Source organism: Oncorhynchus masou, chromosome 16 (assembly GCF_036934945.1).
Source record: "Oncorhynchus masou masou isolate Uvic2021 chromosome 16, UVic_Omas_1.1, whole genome shotgun sequence".
Classification (NCBI taxonomy): Eukaryota; Metazoa; Chordata; class Actinopteri; order Salmoniformes; family Salmonidae; genus Oncorhynchus; species Oncorhynchus masou.
This window is the reverse complement of record NC_088227.1, coordinates 4,576,703-4,599,817: the sequence shown is the minus strand read 5'-3', so window position 1 is coordinate 4,599,817 and position 23,115 is coordinate 4,576,703. Positions and strand designations below refer to the sequence as shown.

The 23,115-nt window shown below is 42.8% G+C and overlaps 1 protein-coding gene across 1 annotated transcript in view; it reads left to right on the top strand.

Annotated features, from left to right (window-relative positions):
* LOC135557144 (rho-associated protein kinase 2-like) overlaps positions 1–23,115 on the top strand; it is a 109,858-nt gene that overhangs the window by 71,614 nt on the left and 15,129 nt on the right. Inside the window, exons 11-27 of the mRNA XM_064990357.1 lie at positions 1,335–1,414; positions 1,491–1,539; positions 1,626–1,761; positions 3,362–3,453; positions 3,932–4,178; positions 8,756–8,862; positions 11,739–11,898; positions 12,270–12,430; positions 12,722–12,906; positions 14,552–14,621; positions 16,388–16,491; positions 18,729–18,915; positions 19,203–19,296; positions 19,535–19,629; positions 20,490–20,681; positions 21,445–21,610; positions 22,949–23,016. Coding sequence (XP_064846429.1) covers positions 1,335–1,414; positions 1,491–1,539; positions 1,626–1,761; positions 3,362–3,453; positions 3,932–4,178; positions 8,756–8,862; positions 11,739–11,898; positions 12,270–12,430; positions 12,722–12,906; positions 14,552–14,621; positions 16,388–16,491; positions 18,729–18,915; positions 19,203–19,296; positions 19,535–19,629; positions 20,490–20,681; positions 21,445–21,610; positions 22,949–23,016 — 2,193 coding nt within the window. The remainder of the gene's footprint in view (positions 1–1,334; positions 1,415–1,490; positions 1,540–1,625; positions 1,762–3,361; positions 3,454–3,931; positions 4,179–8,755; positions 8,863–11,738; positions 11,899–12,269; positions 12,431–12,721; positions 12,907–14,551; positions 14,622–16,387; positions 16,492–18,728; positions 18,916–19,202; positions 19,297–19,534; positions 19,630–20,489; positions 20,682–21,444; positions 21,611–22,948; positions 23,017–23,115) is intronic.

The window sequence follows — 23,115 nt, the reverse complement described above, 5'->3', positions numbered from 1 at the left end:
ATAGAACTTTCAGACAGAAGAAATAGAACTGTCATACAAAATACAACTATCTGAAGTAACAAATGGAACTCTCAGACAAAATTAAACTCCTACAGATAAACAAAATAGAACTCTCAGGCAGACAGACACACTAGAACTCTCAGGGTTCTCTCAGGGCTCACCCACAACCCTAACGCAATGGTAAATAATAGCAATGGTGGTAGCACTATAGGTCCAGGGGTGTGTCAGAAATATTTTCGCAATTTTCACTGTGGGAATTATGGGCGCGAAAGGGCTGGGCTTTGATGAATAAATCAATTGGAGGCTTGACCCCTCACAGGCCCATCAGAACGTGTTCCATGGCTAAATATGTGGTTTCTCCAAGTTGTGTATTTGCGATCTTTTATGTATTATGTTGTCATCAACTCCCATTTGAATGTTAGTCCGTTATAGCCTAGTTTGTTACATAGTCTACAGCAGTAATGGGCAACATTGATGTGGGTGGGGGCCACAAACCAGCCTTAGTTTTTAAACCAGCCTTAGTTATAACCTATAGTCCTAGAATACGGGGACACTATGGAGGGCTTGGTTTTTAGTCGTATGAAACAGAAAAGCAATTGTTACAGGAAAATAAGTTCTAAATACAAGGGTCACCAGCATCATCTGATCTCTCGTTTCACGATGGGCATATGGACATGGGTGGAAGGGTTGTTACACACGTCCACAACAGGAGCTGGCTAAAATAATGTCTTCACAATGCAAAGGAAAAAAAGGGGATGTCTGGCTCACTGTTTTGCTGCTCCCAAACTTGAGCTTTTAATAAAGCTTTGGTGATTTAAGATTTATTTCAAAGCAGTCTCACAGGTCAAATCCTTTATTGACTTGGCTACTTGGTGAATGCATTGGGCAGGACAAAAGGGAGGCTATTTGCTTGGTTTTGAAACCAAATTAAACCAAATGGAAAAAAACACAAGTTTTTTAAATGTTTATTAATACGTGTTACCAGCACAAAAATCACATCTCCTCTCTTGTTCCATGGGCATTAGGGCATTGTGCATCACAGGATAGGCTGCGCTTCGTCTCACAAAATCCATGCCGTTACCAACCTCGTTACCAACCTCGTTACCAACCTCGTTACCGCCAAGACCTTCTTTTCATTGTTCTGAAATGGTCCAGTTTTTTTTCTTCAGAAAGACAGACACAATAGAACTATCTGACAGACAGACCAGAACTCTAATACAGACTAAATATAATTCTATCTGACAGACGTATTGACACTTGAGTGTGCATCTGGTGAGCTTCATGTTAGTGTGTACTTGTTAACTCTCCTCCTCTCCTCTTTTATTCCCGATCAGCTACAAAATAAACTCCATTGTCTGGAGGAGCAGCTCAACCATGAGATGCAGGCCAAAGACGACCTCGAGCACAAGTGCAAGTATGGCTCACCTCAGAACACACACAAGCACACACGCCACACACACACACACTCACACATGCTCTTCTCTCTCCAGGACTACCACTAGCCGTCTAGAGAAGCTGGTCAAAGAGATCGACGAGGAGGTGAGACTAGCGATGTTCAATAGAGTTAATGGTCAGTAATGTTTTGACTATGCACATCACGCATGAACCCTGCCCTGTCCCTGTAGATGAACAGCAGGCAGAGAGTGGAGTCATCGCTGAGGCAGCTGGAGAGAGAGAGGGCCCTGCTGCAGCACCAGAGTGCTGAGAACCTCCGCAAGGTGGAGATGGAGGCAGGCAGGAAACGCAGCCTCGAGAATGAGCGTAAGCTAAGCCCAGTATACTGATTATAATGAGTTTGTAATTAGCTTATAATGCATTGAAAGACTTGTCATAAGCACTGGCTCTTGTTTTATTATCACTTTACAGTGATCCTGACTGTTACTTGCATTTGTATAATTTTAACATTCCTTCACAGATACTATAACAAGGGCTTGTGCATGCTTATAACAAATCAATACATTTTATCTGTTGGCTTTAATGCCAGGCACCACACCCTAATTTTTTTTTTTTTTATCATATCACAATACATTTTTACCAGTTAAATGTAATACTTTTTATGTACAATATGCAAATTATGTGATATCTTATTAAATATGTACATATTTGCATATCACACAAATTCATTTTTCTGGACACTGGATGAAGTCAGCCTAAATATGTTGGTTTCATTTTGTTTAGACACTCCAGGACTAGATTCATTCAGAAAAGATTATGGATAAATACTTTTTTTCATCTTTCCATCTGTAAAATTCTAAAGCCATTTTTGGCAAATTGTTCCAAGGAAATGTTATCAAGAATAAAAATGTGGCAACATATCAACAATTCCCTCTGAGTAAATCTGGAGAAAATATCGAAGGATAACTACATAAACTGTGGTGACTGTAGATCTGAAACGGAGAGAAATGTGTTGGTGGGAAGTCTGATTTGCGAGAAATCGAATTTAGCCTATCAATCGCCAAATGCCTATTTTGACCATCTCTTCAAAGTAAGTTACTTCATAGTCCAGTTTCTAACATTCTCTATGAAATGGGCTTGACAATAATGTGTGATTAAATGTACTGAGCTTTTAAATGATAGATGTATGTACAGGTAAAGTTGTTACAATTCATGAAATGTTGATTACGGTGGTATGATAAATTAATATGCATTTATATTATGTTTGTTTACTTTTTGAAGGTACTCATTAAAGGACCAAAATACCAAAAACATCTCAAAATTCATTAGTAACATTAGATGCAAAACTAAAATTTTAGCCTGTGGTGCCTGGCCATTAAAGATATGTTTTTTGTTTTGTTTCATTCCACTGCTCTGACCAGCAAAATAAAGTTTTGAACCGATTCGAACCCTAAAAAAGTACCGGTTTATATTGTTCTTTTCTGATAGGTTTTGAAATCAACCTCTCTTTTATTACATTTAACATACATTTACATAGCAGGCAAGCTAGTTGTTTACATGTGTGACGGACAGACGAGTGGGGCCTATGGCACAAGATGTGACTGAAATGCTGCAGGAGAGGATTGAGGCGCTTGATGCGCTGGGCATCTTGTTATGACATGCATTATATGACTTAGGTTCACATAACTTAGGAGAGGCTTCTATGGAGGAACTTTGAATTTCCTTTGTGATAGCTAGCTAACAAGCTTGTGTGTGAATTAAAAACACATCAAATCAGAGTTTATTTGTCACGTGCGCCGAATTCAACAGGTGTTGTAACTATGCTTATAGTAACCTTAACTAGCATTAAAAAGTGAATCCCGCCGGTGCACGTTTTGTTTTCTGCCCTAGCACTACACAGCTGATTCAAATAACCAACTCATCACCAAGCTTTAATGCTTTTAATCCATTCCATCACCATGTCTAGTAAATGGCCTGCGGGACCAGCTTGAAGAGCTGAAGAAGAGGAACCAGAACTCTCAGCTCTCCAACGAGAAGAACATCCACCTGCAGAGACAGGTGAGGGAGAGCAAGCTTGTATGCATGTGTTCCTTTGAATAAGTATGCTTCACTATCTTGTGATTTTCAGATCACAGAAATGTGTTTTTTGCTTTCTTAACCCAACCTCTTGAGAAACACACACACAAACTCCATGAGGGGATGTAAGCGTGGGTGCCTTGCTCAAGGGCACAACTGACAAGAGATGGCTTCTAAAATACCAAGAATATATGATAGCCAACCAGGAATGGACTGACTACGTTCACTTTATTGAATAAAAAAATGAAGAAATTAAACATCATACAAATTGCATTGAAAATAGCATAAGGAAACACCAGCTTTTTCTTATTTATTTCTCGATTGGGAAACTATTGATAAAAATGTATTGTTATAAATGATACTTTAAAAGCATTTAAGAACTACAGTTATTGTACAGTCGGACAGCAGCGGTAGAGTGGCATTTCTCAGACGGTTCCTTCTCTCCCTCTATATCTCTCAGCTGGAGGAGGCGACAGCGGTGCTGGCTGAGGAGCAGGAGGCGGCGGGGCGGCTGCGGAGGAGCCAGTCAGAGGCCCAGAAGCAGGCCCAGGCCTTGGAGTTCAACCTCAGGGAGCTGGTGGACAACTGCACCCAGCTGGAGAACGCCAAGATGGGCCTGGAGCAGCAGCTTATGGGTCTGCAGGCCGACCTGGAGGCCGAGAGGCGGGACCGCAGCCTCGGGACAGAGATTATACTGGACCTGCAGGGTGAGACTGGGGATGAGGTTGGGGATGGGGCTGGAGCACCACCATGGGGTTGTCAGATCGGTAGAGTTTGAAGTAAAGTAAAGTAAAAGTTCAAACTCTTTACTGACTCTATTGTCTATTGTCTATTGGGGAATTTTGTTTCAGTGTCATGTACACGTTTAAATAGAAAACAAATTGACAATACAACTTTCATAACAGTTACATAGCAATAAAAAGAGACGAGCCTGCTGGCCTTACTGGGTCAATAGGAACATTAGCCTGAGCTATTTAGGTAGGATATCACACCTGGGACAAATTATTGTCTAGTTCTGTTTTTCCTGCTGAGGGGTGCCCAGAGGGGAGTAGTTCAAGTCCGGGTACAGGGGGTGACTTGGGTCTAAAATGATTTTGTGAGCCTTGCGGTGGGCCCTGACCTTAAAGATCTCATCCAGGCCTGTCTGTTTGACCCCAAGTACCTGCTTGCTGTGGTGATAATCCTTCTCAGCATGTTTCTCTGGCTGACAGTGGCATTGCCAAACCAATAAACAACAAGTTAAAATGCTCTCAATGAAAGGTTTGTAAAAACAGGGTCAGTATAGTACAGTCTATATTAAAAGATACCAGCTTTTTTGAGAAAGTACAGTCTCGGTTGGCTCTTTTTGTAGATCAGGTCTGTACATTTACGCCACTGAAGCTTATTGTCCAAGAGGACACCCAGATATTTGTATTCCTCTACAATTTAAATGTTCTGACCTCTGATAGATGTTACAGAGGTACAGTTGAAGTCGGAAGTTTACATACACTTAGGTTGTAGTCATCAAAACTCGTTTTTCAACCACTCCACAAATTTCTTGTTAACAAACTGTAGTTTTGGCAAGTTGGTTAGGACATCTACTTTGTGCATGACACAAGTCATTTTTCCAACAATTGTTTACACATAGATTATTTCACTTATAATTCACTGTATCACAATTACAATGGGTCAGAACTTTACATACACTAAGTTGACTGTGCCTTTAAACAGCTTGGAAAATTCCAGAAAATGATGTCATGGCTTTAGAAGGGTCTAATAGGCAAATTGATATCATTTGAGTCAATTCGAGGTGTACCTGTGGATGTATTTCAAGGCCTACTTTCAAACTCGGTGCCTCTTTGCTTGGCATCATGGGAAAATCAAAAGAAATCAGTTAAGATCTCAGAAAATAAATTGTAGACCTCCACAAGTCTGGTTCATCCTTGGGAGCAATTTTCAAATGCATGAAGGTACCACGTTCATCTGTACAAACAATAATACGCAAGTATAAACACCATGGGACCACGTAGCCGTCATTCCGCTCAGGAAGGAGACACGTTCTGTCTCCTAGAGATGAAAGTATTTTGGTGTGAAAGGTGCAAATCTAAGAACAACAGCAAAGGACCTTGTGAAGATGCTGGAGGAAACAGGTACAAAAGTATCTATATCCACAGTAAAACGAGTCCTACAGTGCCTTGCGAAAGTATTCGGCCCCCTTGAACTTTGCGACCTTTTGCCACATTTCAGGCTTCAAACATAAAGATATAAAACTGTATTTTTGTGTGAAGAATCAACAACAAGTGGGACAAATCAAAAACAAATCAAAAACTGAAAAATTGGGCGTGCAAAATTATTCAGCCCCCTTAAGTTAATACTTTGTAGCACCACCTTTTGCTGCGATTACAGCTGTAAGTCGCTTGGGGTATGTCTCTATCAGTTTTGCACATCGAGAGACTGAAATTTTTCCCATTCCTCCTTGCAAAACAGCAAAGTTCAAGGGGGCCGAATACTTTCGCAAGGCACTGTATATCGACATATCCTGAAAGGCCGCTCAGCAAGAAAGAAGACACTGCTCCAAAACCGCCATAAAAATGCCAGACTACGGTTTGCAACTGCACATGCTGTCCTCTGGTCTGATGGAAAAAAAAATAGAACTGTTTGATAATAATGACCATCGTTATGTTTGGAGGAAAAGGGGGATGCTTGCAAGCCGAAGAATCCCATCCCAACCGTGAAGCACGGGGGTGGCAGCATCATGTTGTGGAGGTGCTTTGCTGCAGGAGGGACTGATGCACTTCACAAAATGGATGGCATAATGGGGAAGGGGAATTATGTGGATATATTGAAGCAACATCTCAAGACATCAGTCAGGAAGTTAAAGCTTGGTCGCAAATGGGTCTACTAAATGAACATTGAATCCAAACATAATTCCAAAGTTGGGGCAAAATGGCTTAAGGACAACAAAGTCATGGTATTGAAATGTCCATCAAAGCCCCAACCTCAATCCTATAGAAAAGTGTGTGTGATTAAGGAGGCCTACAAACCTGACTCAGTTACACCAGCTCTATCAGGAGGAATGGGCCAAAATTCACAAACTTATTGTGGGAAGTTTGTGGAAAGCTACCCCTAAACAATTGACCCAAGTTAAACAATTTAAAGGCAATGTTACCAAATACTAATTGAGTGTATGTAAACGTCTGATCCACTGGGAATGTGATGAAAGAAATAAAAGCTGAAATCACTCTATTATTCTGACATTTCATATTCTTAAAATAAAGTGGTGCTCTAACTGACCTAAGACAGGGATCTTTATTAGGATTAAATGTCAGGAATTGTGAAAAACTGAGTTTAAATGTATTTGGCTAAGGTGTATGTAAACTTCCGACTTCAACTGTGGGTGTTGTATACTTCCTGAAGTATATGCACCTTCTCTTTAGTCTTGTTGGTATTGAAGACCAAGTGTGATTCGTCACACCACTCTACAAAGTCATTTAGGACCAGGCCATGGTGTTCCTTGTCATCATGCAAGAGGATGATCAAGGCAGTGTCATCAGCGAACTTAATGTGGTGCCTGTCAGGATGGGAACTATTAGTGTACACGATATACAGGAGTGGGGACGAAGCACATCCCTGGTGAGAGCCTGTGTTGGTGGTGTGTATGTCTGACATGTGGGGCCTATTTTGACTCACTGTGACCTCTGGCTCAGGAAGTCCAACAGCCGCAAAACCATACCCCCATCTAAGGAGAAGTCCCGAATGAGTCTCTGGCAGAATGTAGGACTGGATTGTGTTGAAGGCAGAAGAAAAGTCAAACAAAATCCTGACATGGGATTTAGCACCTTCTAGATGTCTATAGAATCAACTTGATTTCAAATCAAATTGATTTATGTAGCCCTTCTTACATCAGCTGATATATCAAAGTGCTGTACAGAAACCCAGCCTAAAACCCCAAACAGCAGGCAATGCAGGTGTAGAAGCACGGTGGCTAGGAACTACTCCCTAGAAAGGCCAAAACCTAGGACCATGTTGAGAAGAGTTATCATCCACTCCTCTGCTGGGCTGAAACGGGAGCTTCTGGGTGGCACTGAGAACATGACTTTTCTCATCTCATGACTAAGGATGTCAAGGCGGCAGGGATTCAGCACAGAGGGATTTGATGCTTTAGGAATGGGTATAATTATTGAGTTTTTCCACAATACTGGTACGTGTTGCTGGTCGAGCGAAGATTGGAACATGTCTGTAAAAACACACCAATTGTTCAGCACAGTGCTTTAACACATGTCCACTTATTTTGTCTGGGCCTGGGCTTTGTGTGTGTTACATCCCCTGAACAACTTCAAAACATCAGCCTGTTTGACAACCCTCATGTCTCCCAAGGGCAGCACTGGGTTTTTCCCCTGTCTTTGTGGGGGGTGTTAGACATGGATTTAATCCCTTGCCAGGCCACCGTTGAGTTTGCTGAGAAGGTCCTCTGCATGCCTCCTTGTCCACTGGTATCTGTCTTTTGATCTCACGTTACACATCTCTTAAAGCCTGTCTATCACCCTCAGCATAAACCGCCTTCTTCCTATTAAGTAGTGATTTTTGATTTTTTTTGGATACCCAAGGCTTTTTGTTAGGGAGGATTTTACAGGTTTTAGTAGGCACAACTGACTCAACACAGAAGTTTACATAGTCTGAAAAGACATCAACAACTCATACCTCCCACATAGGACAGTCAAAACACCCCTGGAGACAAGTGATACGGTTGTCGTTTCAGATTTGGACAGGTTGAACTGTGGGTTTATCTGTGGGCACTTTGGAACCATTCCGTTGGTTCCATTGTGACATGAGGGGCAGAGTTTTGCACTTGTGGAACCATTCCATTGGTTATATTACATTAGGCATGTTTAACCAAGCATAAATAGGACCCAGGTCTGCCTGGGAGCATGTCACCCTTATAGATGGACTCTGTTTTGGAAAATTTGGTAACATTGGTCTTTGCATTCATTCAGGGGAGGCCGCTCCATGATTTCCGAAAGGACCATTTGAAACAGGCCTATGTCGGCCTTCCTCATCTGCGATGGTTAGATTACAAGATCAGAAAAAAACGATGTGCCCTAGAATTGTTTTTCCGCCACACCATTCTGGGACCTGTGGTGCCACCTCTGCCTCAAAACGATACTAATCTCTGTCTCTCACTCCCTTTCTCCCTATTTCTGTACCTGTGTTTCTCCATGTCATTTTCTCTCTCACTTTCTCCACCTTTACTCTCGTCCCTCCTTCCCTCACTCTCTTGCTGTTCTTTATCATCCCTCTCTCTCAGGGCATATCCAAGTTCTGGAGGCAGAGGTGAAGCATGTGAAGGGTTCTCTCTCCAATTCACAGATGGAGAAGAGGCAGCTACAGCATAGGCTCACTGACATGGAAAAGGTAAGAGGGCTGGGTCGTGAAACATTAGGCACCAAATGGAAGACAATTGACTGAAACAAAGGCCTACCTGGACCTGTCCAATAGTAAACTTGTTTTCTGTTGCAAAATATGCCAAGATGGACACACCCCTGCACTTCACTGGGAAGACTTACTCTACATAACACTCAATATGTTCCTATCAAAGGGCAAGATACAGTGCATTCAGAAAGTTACTTTTTCCACATGTTACGAATCCCTTTTGGCCCAACAGTCTAGGGGGGGATGGTAATGAGACCCGTAACATAACTCATGCAAATTATAATTGTGACAAAGTAAAAGTGAGAACGAAATAACCAGGACAACTGAAATCTACCGTCAAACTCAAGGTTTATTTGAAAACACACGGTAATGAGGGGAGCAGGAAAAGGGGCTGAGCTAGACCCAAGGAAAGAAACTAAGTGTTCAAAAAAAACCTAAGCTAGACTAGCCTACTTTAACAACAGCTAACTAACCAAAAATACAGTGGGTGGTCCGCCCAGTTCTAACTAGTGTATTTAACAAAGTTTACCTACGGGTAGTGTATGCCCATGGGCGACTTGTCTTGGTTCACCCTTTTCCCACCAGCAATCAAACACCATAACAATACTCACAGGTGATGACAAAGTGCTATGGAGGTGCTCAAACAAAAGAGAGGTTAATACACAACGAGAGCGTGAAACACAGAGACCTACAGACATGGCATTAACAGAGAGATTGAGCTCTAGAGCAAACAACTGACAGGGTTTTTAAACCAAGGGAAAGGAACTGTGATTGGGTAGGAAAACAGGAGGAGGTGTGTCTTCTGATTGATGATTGATTGTTGACTGATTGGGGAGTGATAATTTTCACCTGTGAGGGGAGAAGGAGAGAAAACACACACACAGGATACACACACAGGATACTTGTATCCGTAACACACATTTAGTTTTGTTACAAAGTGGGGTTAAAATGTTGTTAATTCATTTTTTGGGGGGAAATTATCTCAGGAACATCCAATGTCGTATTGGTAAGCAACTCCCGTGTATATTTGGCCTTGGGTTTTAGTTTATTGTCCTGCTGAAAGGTGAATTTGTCTCCCAGTGACTGTCGGAAACCAGACTGATCTAGGTTTTCCTCTAGGATTTTTCTTGTGCTTAGCTCTATTCCGTTTATTTTTATCCTAAAAAAAACTCCCTAGTCCTTGTCGATGACAAGCATACACATAACATGATGCAGCCACCACCATGCTTGAAAACATGAAGAGTGGTACTCAGTGATGTTGTGTTGGATTTTCCCCAAACAACCCTTTGTATTCAGGACAAAAAGTTTATTTCTTTGCCACATATTTTACCGTATTACTTTAGTGCCTTATTACAAACAGAATGCATACTTTGGATTTTTTTTCATTCTGTACAGGCTTGCTTATTTTCACTCTGTCAATTAGGTTAGTATTATGGAGTAACTGCAATGTTGTTGATCCATCCTCATTTTTCTCATATCAAAGCCATTAAACTTACTTTTTTTAAATCACCATTGGCCTGAGTGGTTTCCTTCCCCTCCGGCAACTGTTAGGAAGGACGCCTGTACCTATGGACATTCCCTCGGGGACATTCTACCCCCCCCCCCCTCATTTATGATTGTTACAGTTGTAAATATGTATTTATTATTATTGGTATTATTGTCACTTCTCTTTTTGACCTGCACTGTTGGAGTTTGGAGCTTAAGCATTTCACTGTACCCTGCAATTACATCTGCAACCCTGTGCATGTGACTAATAAACTAATCTAGTCTAATCTCACTGGGTGCATTGATACACCATCCAAAGTGTAATTAATAACTTCACCATGCTCAAAGGGATATTAAATGTCTGCTTTTGTATTTACCAATTGGTGCCCTTCTTTGCAAGGTATTGGAAAACCTCCCTGGTCTTTGTGGTTGAATCTGTGCTTGGAATTCACTGTTTGACTGAGGGACCTTACAGATAATTGTATGTGTGGGTGGGGTGCAGAGATGAAAATCATGTTAAACACTATTATTTCATAGAGCGTCAATTCATCTTATAATGTGACTTGTTAAGCCAAATTTTACTCCCGAACTTATTTAGGCTTGTATAACAAAGGGGTTGAATAATTACAGACTCAAGACATTTCAGTTTTTTATTGTTAACTAGTTTCCCAAAAAAATCTAAAAATATAACTACACTTTCACATTGTGGGGTATTGCAGGGTCCCCCAACTGGTAGCCCGTGAGCCGAATTTGGTCCGCGGGTTGTTTTTTTTGGCACCCCAAGTTTTCTGAGCAAAATCAAAAAAATATGTAAGTTTTTTGGGGGGGGATTTTGATTGCTGGACATAAAAGACTGTAAAAACTCCAGGAAATCAGCTCCAAGTGATTTAAAGAAATCTGTTCCCAGGCATTACCATGCATAATAGAGAGACACGTGATTGTATACAAATGTGTGCAAGGTTTGAAATGATTATGTTTTAGTCAAACATTCTATCTGTTTGGGCTTCTTGCAGTCAATTTGCAGTCAACAAATGATTTGTAATTATGTTCCGGCCCCCTGACCATCTGCTCCAGAAAAATATTGACCCACGGCTGAATCTAGTTGATGATCCCTGGGGTATTGGATGTAGATCAGTGACACAATTTAATATTTTAAATATTCAAGCTGTAACACAACAAAATGTGGAAAAGTCAAGGAGTGTGAATACTTTCTGAAGGCTCTGTAGATCTTCTATTGATATATTAGATCTAATTATCTCAAGTCCTCTTAGATCTCTCACAGTGGCAATCAATTTGGTGTTGGGCAACTGTCCCCTCTTTATCCTGAGACACACATACACAGCTGACCTTTGACCTCTGGTTGGGTCCATTAGGAGAAGAGCAACCAGGAGATTGACCTGGCGTTCAAGCTCAAGTCACTGCAGCAGAGCTTTGACGCGGAGCGGGCAGAGCACAAGGTCACCAAGACACGCCTGGCTGACAAGAACCAGATCTACGAGTCCATTGAAGAAGCCAAGTCTGAGGCCCTGAAAGGTGAGGGGGAGAAAGGATAGAGGTGTTTGGGAATTGATAGATTAGTGATATGGAGCATAAGAGAAAAATATATGTTACAACAAGAAGCAGGGGGAAAATGTGCCCCACCTAGTGAGTATGTGTCACTGCCAATAATGACAATCTGGATAAACGTGTGGTGCAACCAGGACTTTTCAAACCTCTCCTCTGGGACCCCCAGCTGTCCCATCTATCCTAGCACTTCTGAATCAACTTGTCAACTAATCACCAAGTCCTTGAATAGGCGAATAAGATCAGCTAGTTCAGGTCTGCAACAAAATTGGGAAACATCTGGCGTCCATATTATACAATTGTCTATTATTATCATAACATCTCCTTCTTACGTTTGTGAGGGATGGAGCGGACGCTGCAGGAGGAGCGGAGACACAAGCTGCAGTTGGAGTCCAGGCTGCTGCACCTGGAGAAGGAGCACTCCATGCTGAACTGTGACTACAAGCAGTCTGAGCACAAACTGGATGAGCTGCGCACGCACAAGGACAAACTCGCTGAGGAGGTGTGTGTGTGTGGGGGGGTTCAGGGTTGTATGTGTGTGTGGGGAGGGGGACAAGTCTCTGATTGTCTCTACATTCATTATGCGTCTTTGTGTGAGAGAGTGTGTCTCATTTCTCCTCACTCACTCACTCTCACACTGTCTCATTTCTCCTCACTCACTCACTCTCACACTGTCTCATTTCTCCACACTCACTCACTCTCACACTGTCTCATTTCTCCTCACTCACTCTCACACTGTCTAATTTCTCCTCACTCACTCACTCTCACACTGTCTCATTTCTCCTCACTCAAGGTGAAGAACCTGAGCCTGTGTATGGAACAGGAGGAGAAAAAGCGCATGCTGAGCCAGAATGACCTGAAAGTCCAGATCCAGCAGGTGACTGCTCTGTGCTCCTCGGAGAAGCAGCTGAAGCAGGAGCTCAACCACCTGCTAGACATGAAGCACAGCCTGGAGAAACAGAACCAGGAGCTACGCAGGTAGAGGTTATAACGCACACATGCTTTATAAACACATATGCACAGTCGAGCTGGCTTTAGAAAGGATTCAGACCCCTTGACTTTTTCCACATTTTATTAGGTTACAGCCTTAGTCAAACGTTTATTAAATATTTTTTTTCTTCATTAATCTACACACAATAACTTATTTACATAATGTTCAGACCCTTTGCTATGAGACTTGACATTGAGCTCAGGTGATCAACCTTGAGATGTTTCTACAACTTGAGTAGAGTCCACCTGTGGTAAATTCAATGGATTGGACATGATTTGGAAAGGCACCCACCGGTCTATATACGATCCCACAGTTGATAGTGCATGTCAGAGGAAAAACCAAGCCATTAAGTTGAAGGAATTTTCCGTCGAGCTCCAAGACAGGATTGACAGGAGGCACAGATCTGGGGAAACAAACATTTCTGCAGCATTGAACGTCCCAAAAACAACACGGTGGCCTCCATCATTCTTAAATAGAAGAAGTTTGGAACCACCAAGACAAGGAGGTGACAAAGAACTCGAAGGTCACTCTGACAGAGCTCTAGAGTTCCACTGTGGAGATGGGAGAACCTCCCAGAAGGACAACCATCTCTGCAGCACCCTACCAATCAGGCCTTTATGGTAGAGTTAGACAGAAGACAGACAGAAGCCACTCCTCAGTAAAAGGCACATGACAGCCCGCTTGGAGTTTGCCAAAAGGCACCTAAAGACTCTGACCATGAGAAGCAAGATTCTCTGGTCTGATGTAACCAAGATTGAACTCTTCGGCCTGAATGCCAAGCATCACGTCTGGAGGAAACCTGGTGGCCTCCCAACGGTGAAGCATGATGGTGGCAGCATCATGCTGTGGGGTGCTTTTCAGCGGCAGGGACTGGGAGACTAGTCAGGATTCGGGCAAAGATGAACGGAGCAAAGTACGGAGAGATCCTTAATGAAAACCTGCTCCAGAGTGCTCAGGACCTCAGACTGGGGTGAAGGTTCACCTTCCATCAGGACAACAACCCTAAGCACACATGCAAGACAAAGCAGGAGTGGCTTCAGGACAAGTCTCTGAATGTCTTTGAGTGGCCCAGCCAGAGCCCGGACTTGAACTTGATTGAACATCTCTGGAGAAAACTGTAAATAGCTGTGCAGCAACACTCCCCATCCAACCTGACAGAGCTTGAGAGGATCTGCAGAGAAGAATAGGAGAAACTCCCCAAATACAGGTGTGCCAAGCTTGTAGTGTCATACCCAAGAAGACTCGAGGCTGTAATTACTGCCAAAGGTGCTTCAACAAAGTATTGAGTAAAGTGTTTTAATACTTATTGAAATGTCATATTTCCTTTTTTTTCAAATAAATTTGCAAACAATTACAAAAAAATGTTTTTGCTTTGTCATTATGGGGTATTGTGTGTAGGTTGCTGAGGAGTTTTATATATTTAATCCATTTTAGAATAAGGCTGTAACGTAACTAAATGACTGAATACTTTCCAAAGGCACTGTATGTGTGTGTGAGAGAGAGGATGTGATGGCCAATGTTACTCATCATTAGGTATCATTTCTGTCTTCCCCAGGCACTACATGTTGTGTGTTGTTTGTTTTAGATTGATTTGACATGGCAGTGATTGACAGTCCTTTTCCCCAATCACAGGGAGAGACAGGAGACTGACGGACAGCTGAAGGAGATGAAGGACCAGCTGGAGGCTGAACAGTATTTCACGGTACTGTTGACTTCTCGTCACTCTCCCAATGTGTGGAAAGATTTTCCCAAAAGTCCCAGGTTTACCAGAAATCCTGCTTAGAATACTGCTGGGAATTTTTGTAAAGTTACCAGAGTTTTTGCAACCCTAAGAAAGACTATATTTAGTAGTTTCTCGGTCTAGAAATTCTGCTTTACAGTGTTTTCTATGTCCCAAATGGCACCCTATCCTTATTGACCCTGGTCAAAAGTAGTGCACTACATAGGGAATAGCGTGCCATTTGGGACATACAGTGGGGCAAAAAAGTATTTAGTTAGCCACCAATTGTGCAAGTTCTACCACTTAAAAAGATGAGAGAGGCCTGTAATTTTCATCATAGGTACACTTCAACTATGACAGACAAAATGAGAAAAGAAATCCAGAAAATCACATTGTAGGATTTGTAATGAATTTATTTGCAAATTATGGTGGAAAATAAGTATTTGGTCACCTACAAACAAGCAAGATGTCTGGCTCTCAAAGATTTCTGGCTGTCAAAGGACACCAGAAACAAAATTGTAGACCTGCACCAGGCTGGGAAGACTGAATCTGCAATAGGTAAGCCACTTGGTTTTAAGAAATCAACTGTGGGAGCAATTGTTAGGAAATGGAAGACATACAAGACCACTGATAATCTCCCTCGATCTGGGGCTCCACGCAAGATTTCACCCCGTGGGGTCAAAATGATCACAAGAACGGTGAGCAAAAATCCCAGAACCACACGGTGGGCCTAGTGAATGACCTGCAGAGAGCTGGGACCAAAGTAACAAAGACTACCATAAGTAACACACTACGCCGCCAGGGACTCAAATCCTGCAGTGCCAGACGTGTCCCCCTGCTTAAGCCAGTACATGTCCAGGCCCGTCTGAAGTTTGCTAGAGAGCATTTGGATGATCCAGAAGAAGATTGGGAGAATGTCATATGGTCAGATGAAACCAAAATATAACTTTTTGGTAAAAACTCAACTCGTCTTGTTTGGAGGACAAAGAATGCTGAGTTGCATCCAGAGAACACCATACCTACTGTGAAGCATGGGGGTGGAAACATCATGCTTTTGGGCTGTTTTTCTGCAAAGGGACCAGGACGACTGATCCGTGTAAAGGAAAGAATGAATGGGGCCATGTATCATGAGATTTTGAGTGAAAACCTCCTTCCATCAGCAAGGGCGTTGAAGATGAAACGTGGCTGGGTCTTTCAGTCTGACAATGATCCCAAACACACCACCCGGGCAACGAAGGAGTGGCTTCATAAGAAGCATTTCAAGGTCCTGGAGTGGCCAAGCCAGTCTCCAGATCTCAACCCCATAGAAAATCTTTGGAGGGAGTTGAAAGTTCGTGTTGCCCAGCAACAGCCACAAAAGATCACTGCTCTAGAGGAGATCTGCATGGAGGAATGGGACAAAATACCAGCAACAGTGTGTGAAAACCTTGTGAAGACTTACAGAAAACGTTTGACCTCTGTCATTGCCAACAAAGGCTATATAACAAAGTATTGAGATAAACTTTTGTTATTGACCAAATACTTATTTTCCACCATAATTTGCAAATACATTTATAAAAAAATCCTACAATGTGATTTTCTGGATTTCTTTTCTCATTTTGTCTGTCATAGTTGAAGTGTACCTATGATGAAAATTACAGGCCTCTCTCATCTTTTTAAGTGGGAGAACTTGCACAATTGGTGGCTGACTAAATACTTTTTTGCCCCACTGTATGATAGTTGGTGTGTGTTGATGTCCTCTGTGCCAGACCCTGTACAAGACCCAGATCCGGGAGCTGAAGGAGGAGTGTGATGAGAGGAACAAGCTGTATAAGGACATTCTGCAGAGACTGGAGGAGTACCAGGAGGAAAGGTACTGGAACAGGATCCGACCATAAACTGTGCCTTGACACTAGGGTTGCGAAATTCCTGTAAGTTTTCCCAAAACCGTGATTTCTGGAAACCCTGGGAAAGTTATCGGAATTTTACAACCCTACCTGAAACTCAATTATATCTTTGTTCACACCACTGAGCCCAGCTGGACCCATGCTGGACCCATGCTGGAAAGAAGCACTTCTAACAAGCTCTTGGAGATTAGTGACATTAGCACAAAGTTAATCTCTCATGGACAGACCACGTAAACATACATGGTACCACTTGTGTTTAAGTAGTCTGTCCACAAGTGATTTGCCGTAGCCTCATGTAATAATGTGTTTCATCCTTATCATGGCGAAATGATAGCCTGACAATACTGCAGGTAATGTGATCAGAGCGTAACCTAACCTCTTGTGATGCCTAGTCTACAGGTGATGTGCCATCAATCACAAACACAATGATCTTCGAGAATCTTACCAAATTACACAAGATGTTTGATTATTAGCACACACTGTAAAGTCACACAGACAGACTTTAAGCTCTAAACTCCTGTTACAGCCAGCCCGGAGATCTCATTTTATGTCAATATCAAATCATTTCTGGGTAATAATAACGGGGCAGCAGCGTAGCCTAGTGGTTAGAGCATTGGACTAGTAACCGAAAGGGTGCAAGATCAAAGCCCCACTCTGTCATTCTGCCCCTGAACAAGGCAGTTAACCCACTGTTCCTAGGCTGTCATTGAAAATAAGAATTTGTTCTTAAAACTGACATGCCTAGTTTAATAAAGGTGTGTGTATATATATATATTTTTTTAAGTACCTTACTGTCATTGTTTTTAATTAAAATGGTGGGAGGGGAAAACTGAAAACTAGCTGTTATTGGCAGAGAACTCTCTTATTCGTCTATTAACTAATTTACCACCTGGTGATGTCACCAGGCAGGCCAAAACACCATCCCACCAAAACAGGCTGACACTAAACAGCTCTTAGACTATTATACTAAAAGGGCATTATCATAATTTTCACAATTTGACAATATTATTCTAACCTCATTGTGTGGAAATATACTGTATATAAAACACAGTAATATCACGTTTATGACTTGACTGCACCTAAAATAGAAGTGAAAATGGAACTTATTGATATATGCTACCGTTCAAAAGTTTGGGGTCACAATGTCCTTGTTTTTGAAGAAAAGCACATGTTTTTTTTGTCCATTACAATAACATGAAATTGATGTTAGAAATATAGTGTAGACATTGTTTAGAAATATAGTGTAGACACTGTTTAGAAATATAGTGTAGACATTGTTATTGTTGTAAATGACTATTGTAGCTGGAAACAGCAGATTTTTTTTTAATGGAATATCTATATAGGCCCATTATCAGCAACCATCACTCCTGTGTTCCAATGGCATGTTGTGTTAGCAACAGCCATGTTAGCACAGCTGAAAACTGTTGTACTGATATAAAAGAGGCAATTAAACTGGACTTCTTTCGACTAGTTGAGTGTCTGGAGCATCAGCATTTGTGGGTTTGGTTACAGGCTCAAAATGGCCAGAAACAAAGACTTTCTTCTGAAACTCGTCAGTCTATTCTTGTTCTGAGAAATTAAGGCTATTCCATGCAAGAAATTGCCAAGGAACTGAAGATCTCGTACAACGCTGTGTACTACTCTGTTCACAGAACAGCACAAACTGGCCTTAACCAGAATAGAAAAAGGAGAAGAAAATTAAATAAAGAATTTAAAAATACATATTTAAAAAATCTGCCGTTTCCAGCTACAATTGTCATTTACAACATTTACAGTGTCTACACTGTATTTCTAATCAATTGTATGTTATTTTAATGGACAAAAAATTGCTTACCTTTCAAAAACAAGGAGATTTCTAAGTGACAGCAAACTTTTGACCTGTAGTGTACTAAGGCCTAACCTTCTCCTAGGCCAGCCTTCTCCTATTACGTTTGGCAATGCAAGATTAATGTATTCCTAGGTCAAGTGACCATCCCGACATACAGTACAGGACACTCATGTCATTAGCTTAATTTCCCCATATATACTGCACAGATTGCACCAAAGCAGCATTTTCCTGGTATTCCGGGATTTCCTTTTTGGCCTTCCAGCGACTGCTCTTACATAAAGCACGGGACTAGATTCAGTCATTTTCCCATACAGTAGTGTCAGTATTTTTCCAAATCCCCACATTCCCTGGTATTCCGGTTCTTCCTTCCCACAGAGATTCCCTGGCAGCACAGCTGGGGGCGAGCCTAACCAAGGTGGACTCTGAACAGCTGGCGCGCTCCATCGCCGAGGAGCAGTACTCCGATCTGGAGAAGGAGAAGATCATGAAGGAGCTGGAGATCAAGGACATGATGGCCCGACACAGGCAGGAGCTAGGGGACAAGGAGGCCACCATCGGCTCGGTGAGGGGGGGATGGGTTGGAGCGAGAGACAGAGAGAGGGAGAGAGACTGAGGCTTGAGTTTAGTCAGTCAAATGAGAATGTTGTCAAAGAGAGAGTGTCACTGAATACTTTTGAGACCTGTACTTGGTGTCTGTAATGCTCACCTGTGTAATGCTCACCTGTGTAATGCTCATCTGTGTAATGCTCACCTGTGTAATGCTCACCTGTGTAATGCTCACCTGTGTAATGCTCACCTGTGTAATGCTCACCTGTGTAATGCTCACCTATCACCTGTGGCCCCCTACAGTTGGAGGAGTCCAACCGCACCCTGACCGTGGATGTGGCCAACCTGGCCAATGAGAAAGAGGAGCTCAATAACCAACTGAAGGAGATGCAGCAACGTGAGTATCCCCCCCCCCTCCCCCCACTCGCCCTTCCTACTTTGAGCCCAGGTCCACAGTGTACAGAATGTTCCAGAAATGTTGTGGGAATGCTTGTTCTTGGTTTGGTGATGGAGGAGTCCATGTGCTCTCAAGGTCCTCACAGTATCCAGAATGTTACCGGATGTGGTGATGGGAAAGTTTGTCCAGAATGTTACAGGGATGTTATCAGAAGGTTTGGTATTGGTTTTGTTCACAGAGCTCCAGAAGGCCAGGGAGGAGGAGAGACATATGAACAGTGTGAAGATGTCCTTCGAGAAGAGTCTGCAGACGGAGAGAACACTTAAGATACAGGTGAGGGACTGTTTGGATGTGTATTACATATGAGCTATCTGGCTAGAAAGCACTGGTTAGCTACAAATAGTGTCGCTGTAAAATTCGTGTCGCCCTTTCCCAACCAAGACCACGTTATTGGTATGGGTAATGGTTAGCATAACACGTTAGCTCCTGGAGTACAAAGTATCGGAGGTTCATGTTTCTGAGTTCAGCAGAACAGATACAAAACTAAAATGTTTCATATTATGCAATATATAAAATCAGTTTCCTAGAATCTCCATCAAAAGCGCCTTTTGTTCCAGGACTTGCCTGAATCGTGTGTCCGGGAAACCAGCCCATAAAGTCTTTTTCATTGAGAATATACACTGAGTTTACAAAACACTGCTCTTTCCATGAATCCAGGTGAAAGCTATGATCCCTTATTGATGTAGATGAAGGGAAGGAGGCAGGTTTAATAAGGATGTTTAAGACAATTGAGACATGGATTGTGTGTGCCATTCAGAGGGTGATGGGCAAGACAAAAGATTTAAGTGCCTTTGAACGGGTTATGGTAGAAGGTGCCAGGTGTACCGGTTTGAGTGTGTCAGGAACTGTAACGCTGCTGGGTGTGTATCACGCTCTAATGTTTTCCCGTGTATCAAGAACTGTCCACCACCCAAAGAACTTCCAGACAACTTGACACAACTGTGGGACTTATTGTGTGGGGACGCATCCCTGTGGAACGATTTTGACACCTTGTGGAGTCCGTGTCCCAACAAATTGAGGCTGTTCTAAGTGCAAATATTAGGAAGGTGTTCCTAATGTTTTGTACACTCAGTGTATATTGCGGTGTGCTGTCCATTCCATATATTGTGTATATGTATGGCTGTATCCACCAGGCGGTCAACAAGCTGTCTGAAATCATGAACCGGAGGGAGACGATGCGTGCGGGTCACCGCCACGATGACACCCTGGACATGCGCAGGAAGGAGAAGGAGAACAGGAAGCTACAGCTGGAGCTGAGATCGGAGAAGGCGAAACTCAACAGCACCATCATAAAGTACCAAAGAGAGATAAACGATATGCAGGCGGTCAGTCTATAACATAACCACAACCTTACACTAAACATCACGCAACCACTTAAACAGGTAGCCAGTCCAACCAAGCACAACCACAACCTTACACTAACCATCACGCAACCACTTAAACAGGTAGCCAGTCCAACCAAAGCACAACCACAACCTTACACTAACGATCACACAACCACAACCTTCTACTAGGTTGGGCTCCCGAGTGGCGCAGTGGTCTAAGGCACTGCATCTCAGTGCTAGAGGCGTCACAACAGACCCTGGTTAGATTCCAGGCTGTATCACAACTGGCCGTGATTGAGAGTCCCATAGGGCGGGGCACAATGGGCCCAGCGTCGTAAGGGTTTGGCCGGGGTAGGCCATCATTGTAAATAAGAAATTGTTCTTAACTGACTTGCCTAGTTAAATAAAGGTTAAATAAATCAAATACTAACTATCACACAACCACTCGTTGCTGTGAACATTTTACTATGAGAGCATTTCATTTTCTTATTACTAGGCAGTGCTGTGGGAACAAAGTGATGCCGGTTGGCTGGAATGGCCTCCCAAAGTCACATCGATATAAAGACACCAGTAAATACTACCAACTTGATGCTTCAGCTAAAAGTGTGTGTTTCCATCAGTGGAGGCTGCTGAGGGGAGGGCAGACTCGTGGTCATGGAATGGCATCAAACACATGGAAACCACTTATCCACTTATTCCGCTCCAGCCTGTCCTCCCCATTTAAGGTGCCAGCAACCTCCTTTGATTTCCATCTGTACTGTAGGTGTTATCTGACGAGAGCCAGGTGCGCATGGAGCTCCAGATGGCCTTGGACAGTAAGGACAGTGACATTGAGCAGCTGCGCTGTCAGCTGACCTCTCTTAGCATCCACTCTATGGACTCCACCAGCATCAGCAGTAGTAACGACATGGACGACAGCGGTTACCCAGGTAAGACCGACCTCTCACCCCTTACTTTACCACTGGCCTCTTAACTCTTCAAATGGAAACTCTATGGACTCCACCAGCATCAGCAGTAGTAACGACATGGACGACAGCGGTTACCCAGGTAAGACCGACCTCTCACCCCTTACTTTACCACTGGCCTCTTAACTCTTCAAATGGAAACCCTTAATAGTGTTACCTTCATGTACTCAAATGTTCAGTGTTTTAACTTGAGCTTTAAATCATTCATATTTAACATTCAAGTCAAAGCACTGAACACTCCTCTCTATCAAGCCCTCTATCCTTCCCTCTCTTCCCTCCCTCTCTCTCTGTCGCAACACAGTTTTCCTTATATTTTCCCACCTGTCAGTCCCTTATTGACTTTCCAACCCCTTCTTTCACTATGCCTAAACATCTGCCTTGAATACACCTTTAATTCCTTATTCCTTTCTTTCCCTTCGATATCCACTCCCACGCTCCCTCTCTCTGTCTGTTGTGATGGTGTAGTGTTCATCGGTCACTCCCAGACCTCCGAATATATGCCTTCCACTACCAGCGCAGTCAGAAATCTGTCAGCATTGCCACCCAGCCCTCCTTTAGAGTGGCTCACCTTCTCTTTGGCTCCAACTCTGAGATTAAGGAGTAGGAGGAAGAGAGAGGATGACGTAAATGACGGGCGGTTAGAACATGGCCGCAGACCGTTGGCCCTCACCACTGAGCAGCCGTCCCCAGAGCCTGACCGCAGCGGTGCAGGCGACCCCTCATGGTCTACAAAATACGTTCCCTCTCTATCCTGCCTCAGCAGTTTGTCAGTCTGTAACATTCCCGGGAGTGACTCTGCAACTACAGTAATAGTGGTTGGTGTTTTCACAGCTGTGTGCGGAAAGTCGCAGCCTAACTTTGTGTGGCCCCGGTTAACCTTGAGTTGAGTCAACTCAAACTATGTGGACTTTCACAACCTTTTCCCGATTTGGAATAGCTCCAGTGTAGGGATCCTGAGCTGCATCTAAAAAGGCCCCCTATTCCTTGTATAGTGCACTACTTTGACCAGAAATGGTACCATTTTGGATAAGATATAGGGTGCCATTTTTCTTTCAAGCATCATTAGTAGATTAATTTAGAAATAAAAACCTTTGTTGGGAAGGCATGTAAATAGCGTATAGAGACAATAATTAGCTACAGAGCATTACATGATGCACGCAACACGTTTCGACAACAATGGTTTAACTGGTTGAAACAATGAAGTGGGCCGTGTGGATTGGCTCCTGACCTATTTAACAGAGCTGTCATGAAGCTCCTATGAAGCAATATTAATGTACTTCCTGTTTCCTGTATGCAAAACAGATACCAGGCTGGAGGGCTGGCTATCACTTCCTGTGAAGAACACCAAGAGATTTGGATGGGATAGAAGGGTATGGTGCCCCTTCTGCCTCTTTGACTATTCTGTACATGATTATTGGCCTTTATTGATTATTCCACTGACACGTGAGTCCAACTGTGTGATTTTGTCT